We start from the raw sequence: 19,382 nt of genomic DNA on the forward strand, positions 1-19,382 counted from the left end.
CTACTTAGTCAATCCATATATTTTGCCCTGCCAAAACAAGACAGTGTGTATAACAAGACTCAAGAAAGCATGCCGGAGTACTGTTATTCTGAATCTGAATACCTCCTTTTGCATTTGTGGCAGCAGTGTCTCTACTACAATTTCATTTTTAATACTTTTAAGTCAATATGCTACTAAATGTTTATTAGAAATGTGCTAAATGTAGATAGCTCTAGTTGTGTTTAAATAGCTTCTAGCATTTTGGCTTATTTTAATATACCTGATATTTAATTAGAAAATTGCATTTTGTAGTTACGTTTTGAATAATAAAAAATATGAAAATTCCTGAACGTAAAACATCTGCGGACAACCTGCTGAAATGGAGAGATACTTTGTGTGCCAAAAATATGTTGTTTCCACTTTGGAACAAACTACATTTAAAATATGCTTTTGAAAACTATTGCATTGCTTTATAAAAGTCTTATTTTCGTTCAGTAAAAAAGTATTTAATCATAATAATTTAAAGTTTGACGTAACCATGTTAATAAAACTAGTTTTTAGCAGATTTATTACAAAAACCAGGCAATGTAAGAGAAATAATAACAGTAAGGTACAGGACATGCACACTATTCCAGAATATTCCCTGGATTCTGTGAACAAGGAAATACATTCCTGTTTAACCCCTGCTCTTGGTATGGTGACACTTTGCCTTTCCTGAACTAGTCCAGTAGGGGACCTTGAGTTTGATTTCCCTTCAGTGGGGAATAGAGGCAGAATCATTAACGAAAATCAAACTTTCAAACTCTGTGATAAGTGGCACTAGTTAAGATCTGATACTCGTCACAAAATAACGACAAATAATATTGCAATGGAAGTTGTGGCTATTGTTATGCAAAGCATTTGTTTTTCCCAAAGAGCAATTTAAATGTGGTTTGTTTTTCAGTGGAAGTGACATACAGTTTATTGGCCACAAAGCATTTCAGAGAATGCAAGACAGAGGACATTTTACATAGGGAGTTCATAACTGAATGTAGTTCAGGTGGGTAGCTGCGTCAGCATGCGTAGGCTGCAAAGGAACAAGTAATAGGTTTATTCCATGCTGAAAAAAAGAAGAAAGAGAACACAACGTTTCGGCCGTGGAGCCTTCTTCACACCTGAAGAAGGCTCCACGGCCGAAACGTTGTGTTCTCTTTCTTCTTTTTTTCAGCATGGAATAAACCTATTACTTGTTCGTTCATAACTGAATGCTGCTCTATCTTGTTCAGTTATACAAATCTGTTTAGTGAAATGCTCCACCAAATTACTATTGAACGTTGCTAATCTCTAACTTTTTGTTAAGTTTTCAAAGCTTCTGTGTAAACTAGACTGAGGAGAAAATCCCCTTGGTTATTGCTGGTTTATTTTATATAATTTAACAGTTTTGAAAAGAGCTAGGGATAAGTTATGGACAACCGCTCCTAAGTCCAATATTTTTATTGTTGAGCTCTCTTCATTGATGTATACTATATATACTGTATAAGTCAAATAATGGCTTAAAGGAAACTACTGTATCTAGAATCAACTGTGTTCATACATCCAACAAATTTAGGCCTTGTAAAAAAGTATTCCTTAGTATTAATGCAGACCTCACACAGTAATTGCAAATTTAATTTTTATTTTTGATTCATCTCTATTTATAGATTATTGTTCACAAACAATGGAAATGCAAACTTGCATGGCTTTTTTACTGTGAAATGAATGCATTAGTCAGACATTAATTTCTAAGAGAAAGTCAATATAACCTGTTTCATATGAAGAAGTGAATACACATGTAACCAAAATGAGAGACATACAGTAGAGTGTTTAATCGATGATGCCTTCCCTAAAACCTAACTCTTCATGATGAATTCTCAAAGTTAGGTTTTGATTATGGCTTATGTAAGTATACAGGCTTTGTAGAGGCATCTGGAAAAGTAGAAACCATAAACATGATATGAAACGAAATTATCCAGGCGTGTACAATCGTTGTCCAGAGCAGTCAGTATGTCTGTAGTTCTTCATTCGAGCTCACCTCTTAAGAACCTAAAGCAGCCACTATTGACTTATTTGGACTAATTTATCAACCTCAGGGGACGATGATAATGGGAACCTCAAGACAGCGGATTACCAAGATTTGGTGTAGAGTGAACAACATATGCAGTTTCACACAGAGTTTCCGTTACATTAAAAGGTTTGTTTCAAAAGAGAGGTTTTTTGTAGACGATTATATTTAGTATTAAAATACTATGCCTCTTTTAAAAAACTGTTTGTCAATACCCAATTAGCTTCAAATTGAAAGCGATTAGGTAGCAATCCTGCGTACAGCATTTATGTCATAGGCCCATACTTGATCCAGGCCTGCTCCTTCAGTGCCGACGGAGGGCCAGTGTGGGAAAGGGAAACGACATGAAATGACTCTGGCACCATCAGGGAGTTCTGCCAGGAGCTTCTTCTCCAACACCTCCATCTGAGGAAACAGCAAAATAGTGGTCTGTGAATCAGCTGATTAACAGATATGTGCAAACAAGAATAAACATCTCTTCTGTTGAAAAAAAAAATACTGTATATACTGTATATGTATTAGATTTTTGAGGAACATTCATCACTGGAAAATACACAGAATTCATCCGTTTGTAGATTATTTAGTAAATATGAACCAAATTCCTAATTAAAATGAAAAGAGTTTAAAACTTCACTAACACACATACTAAAACACGTACAAGTAAAATACTTTTAGTTTTTTTTTTCTGGGCTGTAATCTTGCTGCGTTTTAAATTTATATTTCTAATGCATAACATCTCATTAAGATTTTTGTTTCTGAATTCAGGTAGAATGTAAAATCAATGTGATACTTTATTTTTTTTTTACAAGCCCTCTTCTTTTAGTACAAAAACAATATTTTTTTGTAGACAATTTGAAACATACAGTACATGTGTATGCATTTATAAAGGACGGGAGATGGTGTGTTAATACTTCATTAGTAATGCATGATTTTAATCCATGAGTATGTCTTAAGAATGCATAAGAATCTTGATAATGTATTTGATAAATATGTCTTTCTTAGAAAGGAGCTCAGATTTTCAAGTATTGATTAAGCTGGAGCATCGATAAATTAATAACCAGAATGTATTGAAATGAGGAAATTGTTCGGCTTCATAATGAATGGGAATATGTCCTCACTTCTTGTATTGGGTAAATAAAGTAAATGACAAGCACTTAAATTATTTTTTGATATACAAACTACTGTATAATGTCCATGGAAGGGTAGACAAGATGTTTTTTTTCAAATATGGATGAATTCTTAGCTTTTGAATACAAAAAGTGGCTAAATATACATGTGTTACCTTCTTTCATACTGCATGCTCCTTCTAATTTCTCTTCAGTAATAAATGGGTATTACTTTCAATGGAATGTTTAATAAAACACAAGTAGTATACTTTTTATCTTTCTTTAAAAATCTAAAAAGCGGAGCAGGAATTTCAAACTACTCCTGCCAGATTTCTATATACTATTTTAATGTAGTTCTAGCCTGGAGCGGACTTGGTGTTCATAGTTCGACTGATATCCAAAGTACAGTATGTGTTTACTGTATGTCAATGTGTATCTGAGCTGGAATTTCCCCTTTGTGAAGTTAAATATGTACCTGAAGTAACATGCCTGTTTAAGGCTGTTGAATAACTTTAACACATTTGATATAGTTCGTTTTACAAGAGAGTATAGCACTCTGTTAACTCACGCCTGCTGAAGGTAATTAAAATGTAAAGCTTCATCTGACATTCAAAGGGTGCAAATTCAATCAAAACTAAAAAAAAAAACTCTTGAGCACCTTTCCATACTCCTAAACAACATGATTCTCTCTTTTGGTAATAGCATTAACAAATCATACAAATATCATCATGGTATATAAATATAGAAATAAGTCTAATTCTGGAACACCATACATTGCTACATAGGCCACACAGGCTGTGGTTGGATATAAATATAATGGCTAAAAGTCAATATACTTTAGACTTTAAAACTTTAGACTCAGCACAGTGCTTCAGAGACCACGCTCTCTACTGGATAAATACACGGTATTATAAATCTGGAAACAGGATAAAGTGGGCATACAAAGCAAAGTACACATTTCCCTAATATAATCTTGTGTGAAAATGCAATGATGCGTAAACATAGGACAGTGTAATAGACTTCCCAGAAATGCATCTAATCATGCAAAACCCGTACAAGACCTACATATATTTAGGTAGTGGTACAATGTTACAGTTAAAAGTTCGTTTTGAAAACAATGGCTTTTACAGTAAATCACACACACAAAGCACATAAACTTTCGGCTGAAGAATTTATCTTAAAATGATGATGTATAATTCATTAGTAGAAGTTCTATGGGTCTTTTCATCTTAAAGATCCCCAAATGATTGGAGATCAGAAAGATCTGTGAGAAAGACATTGAAGTGAAGTAAGAAACTGGGAAGATTAAATTGTTTAGCCATCTCCTCACAGAGGAATAGTATTGTCACCCTGGCATTTCTGATGTGATGGAACTGGCACTGAGAAAACACCACGATTATATACTGATCATGGTGAGGTATCGTGATGCTTGGCTTTCCAAATCATGATCTGATACTGAGGGACAGGGCTTGGCTGTGGCTTTTAGTCTGGTTAGAAATTGCACGTGGTGCAGCCTCCAACCTGTTCTCTTTATAATCTGGGCATGTTATATCCTTTCTGCAATTGTCTTTCTTAAATTTTTACCAGGGTTGACTTTCAAAAGATTAAATAACCTGATAATGTGTGCCCAATTATCTGTCACTAATATGAGGCTTTAATGTTTAGTTAATTATTAAAGTTACTCAAATTATAACCAACCATGATATGTGCATCAATCAAGTATCTGTCGGCTGCCCATAAATGATCAATTATATATTTAAAATATATACATGCTTTGCATGATACAGTATGTTTCTTTTAACAGTATGTTTGGAAACCTTTGTTTAAAAAGAGGTAAAAAAAGATTGCAAAAAAGAAGTGCTACTGTAAGCAATCACCAGCAATAAAAACAAAGTACTATATACTGTAAGATGGGAAATCTGAAATGGAAGAAACTACTTATTAAAACCCTTTTGTGCTTAAGTTGATATTTTTCACTTTTTAGACAGTGCTGGCATGCAACAAAACACACAAATGAGATGAGTTTATAATAGGAAGAACAGTTATGCAGTAGTGAGACCTCATTTACAGAATAATTTTGACCACCAGTTAATGAAAAAGGTTACTGCTGCTTTGAAATCAGTCAAAAGAACTGATGCATTGGTGGGCTCAAAGAATGTCTATGCACTTGAACTTGGGACTTGAACAGAGAAGACTACGGAACCTCATCTATAAGCATTTCAAATCAACAAACACACTGACAAAGTCAACACCACTCCCAAAACTAATTTCACACGTTTCCACCTGAACTGCTGTGTAGGGTGGCAACTTGTGTATAATGTCTGCCACACGACACCCAAGTGGGACTGCACGGCACTGGTGTGTGAAGTGGTGCCTCTCTTAACTGTGAAGCTTTGGGATGAAATGTGATGTATAATGTATAATTGTAAGCTACTTCCATTTCTCTATATTGTGACTACATTGCAAGGTAATTATTTTGGTGTATAACAGCTTATTATAAAAGCTGAAGAAGTTTGCAAATGATCTTTAGACCTACATAGGACAAGTGCGGTAGGTTTAAAAATAAAGAACAATCAAATACCATCTCTCACTTGCTTTTGTTGTATTGCTTTGACAGCAGATACTTACCACACCTGGAGCTAAAAATACGGTCACATTATTGTACCTTGACAGATCGGTCTGTAAATAGAAAAAAACAGCATTTCATACTTGAAATGAAAAACAGTTCATACTTGAAGTGAAAAAGGTCTTAAAACCCCTACTACGTACAGTATATTTTTCTGTCTGAGCCTAAGAATTGTGAAGATGCAGACCCGGTCAAAAGTAAAGAAAGTGGTAGAAAATTCACTTTCTTGAAAAGTACTGTAATTCTCCCCTTCCAATGATGTCCAATTATAAAATACAAATAGTAAAAACACATCTTTCAAATTGAACATTTTAAATCAAAATGTTGAATGCTGAGATTGAACACTTTTATGTGTGAAATAAGTTAAAAATAGAAGTTACAAGTTGAAATTCAAGAAAATGATACATAATTGGAAGCTGACAGATACCTCTATTAGACAGTATATAAGAAGCATATTTGAGTTTTGCGAAATACCAACCTGGCTTCACTTACTGGATTTTGGATCATAAAAGAAAATCAGACCAAATTATATTGCATATCCTGAACTTTTTCCATTTTAGAGCCACTTCTCTCTTTTTGAAAGTATAAACCAATTAATTATTTTGAGGTCATACCATAAAGAGCTTAGTTCATTTTCTCATATTAGGTAAATAAAGCCCAACATCTGAAATTGAATCAGGTTAAAAAACACTGAACCGGAATAAGGTTTACATGTTATTATTTCTCTACTGCATCCGATTCTGATACAGTACATTTGTATAGTCTTGAAAATTAAAATGGTAACTATGTGACATTAAAATGTGTACCTTTCCACAGCTACAGATACAGATTTGGAAAGATGATAATTTTTAACAAATATCTATTTATGTGAAAGAAGTACCTTCCAAAAATCCTTGTTGACAAAAGTAGCTTTATAGGTGGGTATTCCTTTCCACCAGGCTTTACTTCTTGCATAGGTTAACAAAATTGAGTTGATCTCAAATCCAGTACTCTGAAGTCCCAGAGAAGAAGCAGCAAAGACCTAATATAAGACAACCAATACAGTGTTACAGATGTAGTACAATCAGCCTACAATAAAAGGAAAGGATCTTCTGGTGATTAACAAAATAGGTAGAAGAGACTTACTACAACTGTTTTAACAGTATTCAATATTATTATCAATATTTTAAAAAGACCAAGGATTTTTAGTCCTGAAATCTGTAAGTTTTTTTATTTACATAAAAATATTAGTAAATAGAGCTTTTTTTTTCTACAGGAAGTTTGCGTGAGAGCTTCATCTGAGTCATTATCATCACTTCACAACACATAACTTCAACATTATCAGACGTACTTTATAAAGCATTTTGCAAAGAAATTCTTAAGTTCATCGAAACAAACCATCCTTTGCTTTTTAAAATTGTGCCTAAACTAAAGGAAGATGGCAGGAATTGGCTTGAAAATGATAAAAGAATTAGCAGGGAAAATAATCAATCATGAGCTGGCCGGAAATAAAAAAAAACAAGCATTTTTTTCTCCAAAATGTACATTTGGAAAACAAGTGGCAGTATTTTATCAATTTAATTGATTTAAAAACTAGTCCCTCATAGATTCTGATTTCTTAAAAATATCTTGAAAGTATCCTTAATTAATAAGAACAGTAGTGAAACCATTACAGATACGGAGCACTCTGCAAACACTTTGTTATTTTAGAACAGTTTTTAAAAATTCCCATTTTCAAGGGATTATTATAAGTACTGGATCCAACATTCACTGTATAAGATACTGCCTCAAAAAACAATAACAATAACTGATGAAACTCAAATGTATCTTAACTGACCAGCGACCAAGACCGTATCAAGTCTCTACTGAAAACTGAGAGTACATGTGTTTAAAATCACTTCCTTAAGTACAAGTGTTTATTTTCACAAACACAAAAATCAATTATTTATAATAGGAAAGTGACAATGATGCTGGAAATTTGCAACACATTTGTGGTCTGTAATATATTATGAGTCACTTTTGCTTCCTGTTTGTGTCAGTTTCCACATTTTGACACAATGTAGTTATAAATAAAGCTGGCTTAATTTATAGTTCAGTGCATCTGCAATCATGAATTGTTCATATTTATTTGAAAGTGTCTGATAAAAACACATGGTTTAAAAAAATAGAAATCTGCACCCCAAATCTTTCATTTTAAAAAACTATCCAATTCTCCGACATACTGTATGTTCTTTGGACACTTTCTTTTCTAAACACACTCTTTTTCTAAACACAGAACAGGGTACTCATTGCAAAATTCATTTGCTCTAGGAACAGGTTATTGCCCAACTAAATGCAACAGTTATTTACCAATTTCAGACACAGATGCACTTGGTTAATATCACTGAATCTACCACATAAGAAGCAAGTGCAAAGCATGCAATGAAAGTGTAACAAGGACAAATAACAACTGCATTGTAATGTATTTCAGGTCAAGTACTTATATATTTGTTTGAAGTTATTCACCAGGCCCATCAGTTCCCTTCTCTCATGGTCATATAGCTCAGTCTGCTGATATTCTTGGCGTATAGAGGCTGTTATTTAATTAAAACATTTTTTTGTAAATAGGAAAGCAAGCTGGGAAAACCTCCTGAAGCTGTACAGATTGAGAGTGACTGGTCTTCAGGTTGTGAGCTTCACTAGGAAGAGCTCTTGGCTAACAGCATTAGATGTTGCACATCTCAAAAACAAAAATATATCAGGATAGGACCGCACAACCTCCTCTCTCTCCACCTCTTTAGAGAGGTTCTCTTCACACTTTGAGATTCCCCAGTTCCTGGGGAGGCATGGCATTGGAAAAGGTGGATCATCCAGGTGGATGCTGCACATTGGTGGTGGTGGAGAGGAGTCCCCATTACCTGTAAAGCGCTTTGAGTGGAGTGTCCAGAAAAGCTCTATATAAGTGTAAGCAATTATTATTATTATTATTATTATTATTATTATTATTATTATTATTATTATTATTATTATTATTATGTTGCTTCACCAAATATCATCTGCCAGGCATTTGCCTAGTCTTGAATTTTGCACATCTTGTCACACCTGCAATGTTTGTTCGTCTCTTTATATTAGTATCATATGAGAACTTGATTAGTTTACCATGTACTGTACCAGAATCTAAATAATTTACATCAGCTAGGAGGTACAGTGCTACACAAATCTCTGTAGTAGTTCACCACCTTAGTTTGAGCATTTACCCCTTGACTGTACTCCATTGTCAGTTTTCAATCGAAAGGCAAGCATTAACTTGAGTTCCTACTGCCTTCAATGTAAAAAATGTTAATAAGAAACCTTATCGGAATCCTACCAAATATACAAATATGCCATAACATATGCTCTTTTGTGTCAGTTCTTGTTGTTGCTTGTTCAAATAACTTTTAACAAGTTAGAGTGTAGAAGTGCAGAGTACTTTAGTACATGCAGGTAGGAGCAAAACATGCTACAAATATAAGATGGCTGGGAGAAGCAATCTGTGAAAACAGATGTTAATGCAGACACATTTAGTCTTCTAGACAATGTGGAGAGCAATAAAGAGCAAAGATACTGTATAGCAATACAAAAATATGTAAAATATATTTTAATATAAAAAGAAAATATGTGCTCTATACAAGAAAATATGTTGTACAGTTAAAGAATGTTGTAGAATTAAATCAAGGTACGTTATGTTTAAATTGTATTCTACACTCATAAGGCCAATAAGACATTTAGAGCAAAATGTACAGCTTTGCTCTGCACATTATGTGTTGCTGTTGATCTGGAAGCACTACAGAGACCAGTAATCAGATATACTGCCAAGCCTGAAGTAACACTTCAAGTAACAGGCTGACAAAACCAATTATTTTTGGGGCCTGAACAGAGAAGGTTGTGATTCAAGGCATTGACAAGGTTAACAAACAGAAGAACACACTGCCCAGCCAAGCTATCAAACCCTTGTTTGGAAGAAGAAACTGCTAGATGAGATCCCAATTATTATAGGGACTAGCAACAAGAGCTAGATGATCTTAATGTCTTCCTCTTATTTGTGAATATTTTTTTATGTAGATACATTTCTAGAAAAACTATAATATAAAACTATACATATAAATACGCATACATAGAACTAAATACTGCACAGCAGCATGCTGTAAATAACGTAGAAATAAAACATTGCCGTTTAATGATTCTGAATTTGGAAAATGAATATTTGAAAAGAAACAATGTTCCAACAACAAAAAAATAACTAAACAAAAAGGAATATTCCCTACCAGAGTCCATACCAGATTATGTAATGTCATCCCTATGTATTTTTCAATTAATCTATGCTGCCAAGCTTTTAAGACAGGAGTAATATCTATATCAGGAAATGGGACACACATCAAGCCAAGGAAATGTCAGCCATATTCAGTGTACCTGTTGACAAATAAAGGCTGAACAATAATGGGAAGGAACAAAAATTAAAAATTATTTATCCTGAAAACCTGATTTTTTTAATTCCAGAAATGAAATAAGTGAAATGTCTGTAACTATTCTGAAACCCTAAGCAATGACTTTATACGACTTGACAGAAGTGAGCCAAGGCTGCGTATTTCAAGTGAAAATAACTTGTATTTAGGTATTGTATTATATATCTTGTTCAATGCTTCAGAAAAAAAATAATATTACTCATTTTATTGCTCATACAGTGCCTTGCAAAAGTATTTGATCTCGTCCAAAGGTGTCCAATTTTATGAAATTACAAAATGATGCATGCAAACTTTGAAACTTAAGTTTTATTTAAAAAATAGAATGCAGTTGGAAAGCAGACGGAAACAGGTTTTTCCCCTATTATTTGCTTGGACTTTGTTCTGTCCATTTTTCCTCAGAAAAGAAACTTCTAGTGACAAACTTTCCAGACCCTGCTGGCAGCATGATGCTGCCACCTCCATGTGTGACCATAGGGATGCTGCTGACTGGGAGATGTGCCATGTTTGATCTGCGGCAAGTAGAACAATTGGCATTTAGACCCAAAAGTCCCAATTTGCTCTCATCTGACCATAACAACTCTTACCACATTTTTGCATGATCACTCAGGTGCTTAACTGCAAAATTTGAAATGGGTTATTTTTTATAATGACTTCCTTTTTGCCCTCCCTGCCATATAGGTTAATTTTGTGACTTTCATTCCCACAGTTCTCCTTTCTTTGGAATGCATCTTCAGTCTGCACTGAGGGTCTGATGTAGTGTCCAGGCCCAGCCTTGCGTACTGTATCTTCTAAAATCTGATGAAAAACAGTTTACAAGGCAGTACACCTACTGTACTGCCAAACATCATCTAAAAGAAGAGAGTAGATTCTGGCTATCATGGAGTTTTCATTCATCTGATGATGGTCGTCTGTACTTGGATTATTTGTGCCAAGACAAAATAAATAATGGACTTCAATCTATTTTTTAACCACTTCTTCCAATACTTGGTCATGGGGATGCTGGAGCCTGACAAGCAATCGGCACACACTCACCCTGGACGGGAATGCCAGTCCATCACAGGACAGACACAAACACAGACACACACTCACACCAGGGGCAGTTTTCATAAAAGCCAACTAACCAAACCTGTATGGTTTTTGGACTGTGGGACGAAAACTAAAGCAATAACCATCATATGATTATAATATTTCATGGTAAGGAAAGAGCTGTACAATGTAAATAATTTGTTTCACATGTAAAAATGCCAGATTTTTAACAAAAGATGATGATAACAATATGTTTTGCTTACGAGGACATAAAAATGAAGTAGAAGAACTGAGATAAATGAGATTTCGAGCGTTTGTATGAGAACCAGCTTGCCATGTTTGTGAGAAAGATTAGTAAATGACAGCAGACATAAAATAATTACAAATAATAGCATTTTATTTAACTGGCATTACTTACTCTAAATGTGAAAAGGCTTGCTTCATGATAACGATTGCGCTGCAGACAGTTTTTGATAAAATCTGAGGTTACTGCTTAAATGACTTTCCTGTCACAAACTCAGAAAATTTACACCTTGTGTTTGTGTGACAATTTGAATCTGGCTCCGTTTTATTGTTACATTATATTATCGTGATCTTTGTGGCAACAGAAAAAATGTTTGTGATATACTGTATTATAATACCATCACCTTCAGACACAAAGAATGAAATAGCTGACATAATTATGTGACAGAATGAATTAATTTTCATATTCTGCCCTGGAGCAAATATATGAAGTACCTAATATTTTTTTTATTACAATTTTCACTTAATATAATTTAGAATTTATCTCAGTACAATTACATAAAATCTTGAATCATGATTCCTTTAAATAGAAAAATCGAAAGTGGCTACAACATGTCCACTCATTGTCCATTTACATCTACCAAGTAAATTTGCAAGACTTGAATTGTAAACCAAGGCTAATGGGGTTCAGTAAACATGGTCTCTGTTTTGCCTTAAAAATGAAGAAAATGGGTGGTGGGTGTAAAGAGACTAGTTATCCCCACATTACATTATATTCCAACTCCAGGATATAACTGAAATGTTTTTTCCTTCATGTGGGTGCCCAGACAAAATAAAGGGATTTCTTTTTGATCTCTGGATTTCAAGAACTTTATGTCAGACATCACTCTTCTTTAAGGACACAAATATCGCAAGATTACTAATAAACGTTGTGACCATCAAATCCACACATTATTTTGTTCATTGTGTAACTGTATTTGAAGCAAACAAAGTTTAATTTAAGCTGTGTGATGAGAGTGTTTTGTTCCATCAGTTCTATTACTATATACAGTTATACGTCAAGGTTATGTTCTTTGACCCTCAGTAGATGAATATGTAAATATTCCTGGACATCAGGTATACAAGCTGAGAAGTGCAACTGCAGAGTTTTCTGAATAACTCACCAGTCTCCCATCTCCAGAACCAAGGTCAGCCAGGCAACCTTTTCGTCCCTCCAGGAGTTTCATTACATTCTGTGTCTGTATCGTACTGGAAGGTAAATATGGTACCTGCACAGCATTGAAAATGTTCACATTCAATATCATGTTGCTTACAAAAAGACAGACCTAGTTTATTATTTAAAAACAGATGCCACGTTTGCACTTTAAGGAAAAAATATTCCAACGTGAAGTCCAGAGCTGTACTGTATTTTTCACACTTTTTATTGGCCTAGCAAAATTTTGTATCAGCCGCTTTGCTATTGGTTGGTAAAAAGAAAGAATTTCTTTATGAAAAAAAAGATAATCACTTTTGATCATATGGGATAGTTTAATAAAAAATAAAGCAGTGTTACCTGAAGGCAAGATTGTTATATAAAAGGTTCAACTTAAAACACTAGTTCTGAAACTGAGCTCACAAAAACTCCTCAAATCAGAAAGATTAAGATGACACTGAGCTAAGGTCTACAACTGAATATCCTTCACCTGTTACCTATTTGGAAATGTTAAAGTGCAAAATGGTGTTGAGGTTTACTGGAAATAGTGCTTTCAAAGGCGTATCATTCAATCTGCACAAAAAGACAGGGAAACCTGACATTTAAACGTCTTACTACATATAGCAAGGAAACAGACCATTCTACCCTCAGTAGATGTAGTTACTGTAAAGTACAGAAGGTAACAGCAAAACATTACAGTTTAAACTAGCTTATGTAAGGGATTACCTTTTGAAATTAACTAACTGAAGAAAATTGCATTTTAAAAGGCAATATTTTATTTTACATATGAACTATTCACACTACTGTACATAATAATTAAGGGAAATGGCTTAAAGTAAAGTTACATATTCTGTGGAAACAAAGGTCTTGCAAAAGCAATGTGGGATACTGTATATTTTTCTTTATAGGTTCTTTATAGGGAAGAACTACAGTTCAGAGCTGGACTCCAGATTAAAGCACTGTTACTAAGAACAATACCTGTAACTTAATTGGCACTTTTCGGAAGCCAGGCTGTACAAACATTGTCCATAGTCTGTAGAAGCCAACAAGCAACCCCCCTAATACCATACTCAAGTGATGACTGTCCTGAGGCCGGTGCAGAAACTTTGTGTTTTGATCCTGAAGAATGACATCTATGGAGTCTTCCATATTGCACTGCTGCACTCCTGCTTCAGCTCCGTATGATTCTACAAACAAAAAAAAAGAATCCTGAACTTTTCACGCACATTTTCCAAGTGAAAGAATTTTTTTTCTTAATAACCTTTCAGTGCATGTACAGTAGCTCTCACAGTTCTAATGTCTTTAAAAAGGTTTATGTTAAAAATACTGAAAAGTACAATTTACTGTTTAAGAACAGCAGATTCCAGGAGTGTTTTTGTGTAGAGGTCTAAATGATGAAACAAATCCAGTTAATGCATTTGCACAGAAGGTTACAGAAGTAGTTATAACAAAAAGAAAATATACCCACAACTATTCTACAATATATCCTAATTTTATGATAAGAGTGTCCCATAGGTTTTTAGTGAAATCCCATTACTTTTAAAATACTATATATAAGAGAGTATACAGTATACAGTATATAGTATATAAGGGAATACTTTTTACAAAAGTGTTTGCTTTAACTGTAGTATAGAAACTCTTGGTTAAAACAGCCCTACCTCCACTGTGGTCAGTAGCTGTGAAAGGGCAGTGTGCTGTGATCAAAAACCACCTTTTAAAGCATTAACGTCTTACATTCACACATTGATTATATCTCAGCTCGTTCAGGGTTTTTTCTTGCTGATAGCCAACAAGTGCTCAAAAGACACATGAACGTTAAACAGTTATAAAACTTATTTGACAACTGTCGCTACCATTTATAGAAACGAAAGTCACAACATGTCACATGGCAAGAAACCCTTTCAGAGAAATGAGAAATTTTCGTACTAATAAAGTCCCTTAGATCTGCTAGAGCCAAATAGTTTTTTAGGTCTTTAAGCAGTAGATTATGTTATCAACATTTACTCTTTTGCTCCATTTTTTACTGGGTGCACACTACATTACTGGGATCATATTTCGTTTTGCTGCGCACAATTTGTCTTTTATTGCAGTTTATTTACTGGGCAAACTATTGCAACATTTTTCTTTCTAAATGACCACAGCAAAACCCCTTGTGTGTATTTAAAGCAAGACCACAGGGAACCCAAAACTTCATCATGTTGTAAAATGTTATCCATTAGAAAACCATCGTGATGCAACAACTATTGCTCGGCTTTAAGAAGTCTAAGAGAAGATTCTGGAGCTAAGTATTTTGATAGTCAACATCGGAAGCCACAGCTGAAGCAGAATGATGAACAAAACAACACTGACAACACACAGTAGGTTTCCTCTACACATTTGGATTCCTCGATCCACTCAGGTATGGTGTTCTAATCTCTAATGATCCCCAGATACTAAGGTGCCATCTACATCGGAAGGTACAGTATGTAGTGTATGTATTATATGGCATGTAATGTATTAATGCATTTCACAGGAGACTAGTGGATACTGGGTATGGGACTTAAAGGGGAACTGCAACGCTATTTTTATATTCTGGGGTTAGAAAGGGTCAGCACTGATGAGTGCATTTCAAACCACAATAAAAGTTAAATGTACATGGTAACTTGTAAAACCTTCAATGAACAAAACAGACTTAATTTCCAGGTACGGACAGGGATATGTTCTGAGATTCAGAACAAGGCAACAAAACTTCTGGTGAAGTGAAGTGGCCCTATCACATTGTACACAAACAGGCTTGTGAATATGTCACTTTTAAGACAACAAAAAATATCACTCTTGACACTGAGACAGTTTTGCTGACAAATACAAATTACTTGTTAACTCTGCCTCTGGATCACAGTAGAATATTTCTGCAGTGATGTACGTATTCGTTTGCACATCACATTATATTTGTCATTACGGAGACTAGTGAGAAGGGCCACACCACAACTAAATCCATGGCAATTTACACTACTTTCATAAAGTTCATAATTTTATGCTTAATTTGAAATTTGTAATTTTTTCTATAATGTCGATTAATTGATTTTGTAAGAGAGATTTAATAACCGTTCTTGGGATTGCAGTTCCCCTTGAAGTACAGACCACTCCTCTCAATACATAATTGAATAGTCCCATTCACCCACTTTCCAACCTTTTCTTCCAATTCAGGGTCACAGGAGAGCCAGAGCCTATCCCAGCGAGCAATGGGTCCAAGGCAGTGTACACCTTGGAGGGGATGCCAGTCCATCACAGGGTAGACAGACACAAACACAGACACACGCTCTGTCACACTAGGGCAAGTTTTACTAAAAAACAATTACCAAAACCAATATGTTTTTAGACTGTGGAAGGAAAGCTGGAGCAATAGTCTTAATATGATTATAATATTTCATAGTGATTAAGGGACTATACAATGTAAACAATTTCTTTATACAGAATGTAAAATATCTGATTTATTTATACAAGATGATGACCGTGTGTTTTGCACCAAGGACAGTTTTTCCGGAAGCCTAACTGGACATTTGGGCAGTGCCATCAATTTCTACCTCCTCTCAGGCTTATCATTACTGTTACAAAAAAGTGTTTCTTTTCAAAACAATGAAAACACACTACCAGCAGGGTCACAGGAAGACCTAATGATAGAAATGCAAAAATAAACACTTAAACTTACACTTTGATATACTCTTAAAAAGACTTCAGTCTTATATGCATCCTAAAAATGGTGCCATTAATGTGAAAAGGGGGTTTCTGTGGGTTTGTTTGCATTTTGATGTCATCCTCATCCAGACTTCATTTACTTCCATTATTTCTTGTCAGTTACAAAAAAAACCGTAATCAATTTGAACTTGAGGTAAACCCGTGAAGTTCCTTTGAAACCTTTATCAAATGCGAGTTGCAGTACCTGACAGATACAGCAGGTGCCGCGCTAATCACATTGTCACTCGGTAAACAGTGTTTTCTAGAAATCCTGCTTCCTTTCCAAACCCTGAAAAATCAAAACTCTGAAACAAAAACATCAAAGTAAAAATAAATAAACCAGTAAAGAACTAAATGTATATCTGAAAGCACGAAATAATGCCTCAAACAAATGAAACAGCTATTTCATTTTCACTTTCTGGCTTTATTTTCCGATTGGAGATTCTGTACGAATTGTAGACGGGAAATGCTGGCCACATTTGTAAAGAGATGATTTATATAACATATTAACAGCGCGATTGCAATGAAAGAGTTTATTTTTTTACTGCATACTTACTCACCTCGGGCATATACAGTAGCTCACTGAAGCCCTTTTTCCATGTAAAAGCAGTACAAAGAAAAAGACTGACATCGCATTGCCCAATGACAACAAAGAATTTTATTCTTCCACCTCACATGAACTTGCTCAGAGCCAATCCGGTTTGTGATAAACTGCTTGTCGTAACGTCCTCCCTCGTACGCTATACTCAAATAGGAAAGTGAGTACAGTAGATGGTCTCGGACTAAATCGGAGATATTTGGAATCGCAGGCTACCTACTATATCTCCATTTTCTAATTTGTGTTGAACTTTTACAACGTAGAAAGGAAAATATGTCTCTTCCGTCTTTCTCCAATAGTAAAACTATGCAACAAGTTAAATATCATAACTGTATATAACTTTATCCCAGCTCTCTTCGGGAATGGCTGACCAGTAAAAGTGAACATTTTAGTTTAAGATGTGAAAAACAATCTGTGAGATCAGCCTTTGTAAATAATTAATTTCACGTAATATTCACACATTAGGTCACAGGTGACATTACGATATAATGGAAAATACTGAATAAACTTTGTATATAACGTATTATATTACCAATCGCGAGCAATTTTGATCGTGTTTTGCATTTATGCTAGAACATACTGTAGCATCCACATGGGGCGCTTTAACGGCTGCTCCGTCCACTTAAGCCATACGCAAACAAGGCGGACTGGGAACAGCGCCTGAGGGGCGGGACTTGGGGGGGAGTACCCGGGCTGTACATAGGGGGGCGGGGACTGTGAGGTGGGCTGGTCCCTTCCGTGTCTGTGTTAGTGTACTGTAGGTGCAGCGCTGTGACCACCTGCCCCTGGGTGTGTACTTTTCCCCGGCTCTGGTTCAGAAATGTGTTGTTCAACCTCCTTTCTTGAGTTCTACGCCTGCTCCATTCTGTACCAAACCCCGTGGTCGTTACAATACATTGCTCAGAAAATTAAAAATCTGTCAAAAAAGATCACCTCACTATTCTGTGAATACAACGTTTGCCAGTCGTGTTATTTTATCAGAGCACAAAAACATGCCTATGTGGTTATTCTAATTAGCGAATGTACAACTTACCACCTCCCGAAACTAGATAAGTTGTACCACAAAAGAAAAATAAAGCACCAAAAAGGATTACCTCTACCAACTCAACACCAAGACAGAAAATCCGTTCTTAAATGCTTCTCTAAACTATCTCTAACAGAGACAAAAATTCAAGTTAGAAGCAAAAGCCTAAAAAGGTTTCTGTTTTAAATGTGCTGCAATAAGGACCCCATTAAGATGTTTAAAATACCTGGATACATCAATACAGAAACCAGTTTGTATTTAAACTGGGATTTGTGAGGCAGGGACACAAGTGGAAATCAAGAGGAAGAACATTTTGGACTGAAATCATCTGTGAAAGCATCTTTCACATCCATGGTTATATACTGTATGTTGGGAGCAGAATGCCCAGCAATTTTGGTAAATATCATTACTTGGAATTCTTCAGCATTTGTCTTGGCAAGATCCTTGGGACAATGAGCTACAAGCAAATGAACATGATGGACCCAGCAGCTTCTCATTTGTAATTTCTCATGTATTAATTAAATACTGTACCAAAGGCACCATTTAGTGTTGTGAAGCGCCTGAAGTAGAAAAGGATTTGTGGAGCCATTGCCTGAATTGTCTTCTGTCTCATTTCCACTGGCTGGAGGTTGGTGATCCACTAAGCCATACGAAAAACTGTTTCTACTCCTGAAGGCGCCATGGTTTGTTTCCAATTAATTTCTGTACTCGCCTGACCTGAAAATGAAGAAACTACACTATCAACTTATCAGGGAGGATTGTGCTTGAATAGTAAACCCACAGAGAAATGGAGATACAGAGTTCGAACAAAAATATTTTTGTACGTGTACTACCTTTTTAGTTTTTATTCATACAAGCAAGCACACAAACCAAAAAAAGAATTACATATACAGTATATGACTTTCCAGAGGAGAATGAAATTTCCATTGTGTTCTTCACAAGCAGAGATGATTCACATTCAGTTTGTTTTGTTTTTGGCTGGGGACATTGTCTCTAGAAAATGTTGTTTACAGCTTTGTGTAGCTACTGATTTGTTTTGGGATATCTGAGTCTAGCAATTTGTGATTCAACTGAAATTAAATTTAAAAACAGATGGAGTCTTAAAGTAAATTTAATTAAAAGAACTTGTGTCCTTATTTTAAAATGCAAGCATTTAATATTTTAAAATATTACTGAGTGTAATTGAGGACAACATATTATGTGCTGATTTTACAACATTATGTTCCAGAGACAGTAATAAAAATGTAATGTGTCATTGGGCTCTGTTCTCTAAACTTTATCAACAAATTTGATACATTATACAGTATGTATGACATTGTCTGATGTTAATTAAC

At 35.0% G+C, this 19,382-nt stretch overlaps 1 protein-coding gene across 8 annotated transcripts; it reads right to left on the reverse strand.

Annotated features, from left to right (window-relative positions):
• Window positions 1-1,799: 1,799 nt before the first annotated feature.
• LOC102689775 (ATP synthase subunit C lysine N-methyltransferase) lies at window positions 1,800-17,469 on the reverse strand. Of its 8 annotated transcripts, none has more exons than XM_015366191.2 (8): window positions 16,987-17,469; window positions 16,632-16,731; window positions 15,882-16,035; window positions 13,778-13,899; window positions 12,684-12,788; window positions 6,672-6,812; window positions 5,794-5,844; window positions 1,800-2,464 (listed from the first exon to the last, which is right to left on the reverse strand). In XM_015366191.2, the coding sequence occupies exons 4-8, from the start codon at window positions 13,859-13,861 to the stop codon at window positions 2,300-2,302; spliced, it is 546 nt and encodes a 181-aa protein (XP_015221677.1). In that variant the 5' UTR covers window positions 13,862-13,899; window positions 15,882-16,035; window positions 16,632-16,731; window positions 16,987-17,469; the 3' UTR covers window positions 1,800-2,299. The 8 variants fall into 8 exon arrangements, with proteins under 8 accessions (XP_015221677.1, XP_015221640.1, XP_015221648.1 ...); XM_015366154.2 differs by having other exon boundaries at window positions 13,691-13,899; window positions 15,874-16,035; window positions 16,987-17,461; XM_015366162.2 differs by having other exon boundaries at window positions 13,691-13,899; window positions 15,882-15,955; window positions 16,987-17,460.
• Between the last annotated feature and the right edge of the window lie 1,913 nt (window positions 17,470-19,382).

This window comes from Lepisosteus oculatus, chromosome 3, assembly GCF_040954835.1.
Source record: "Lepisosteus oculatus isolate fLepOcu1 chromosome 3, fLepOcu1.hap2, whole genome shotgun sequence".
NCBI classification, from domain to species: Eukaryota; Metazoa; Chordata; class Actinopteri; order Semionotiformes; family Lepisosteidae; genus Lepisosteus; species Lepisosteus oculatus.

Excerpts from the sequence above, each read along its gene's own strand:
- LOC102689775 (XM_015366168.2), bottom strand. The coding sequence starts at position 13,861 with ATGGAAGACTCCATAGATGTCATTCTTCAGGATCAAAACACAAAGTTT. Across the intron at positions 5,845-6,671 it reads TCAACAAGGATTTTTGGAAG|ACCGATCTGTCAAGGTACAA; the intron begins GTACTTCTTTCA and ends TTCTATTTACAG. Across the intron at positions 2,465-5,793 it reads TATTTTTAGCTCCAGGTGTG|ATGGAGGTGTTGGAGAAGAA; the intron begins GTAAGTATCTGC and ends CTGTTTCCTCAG.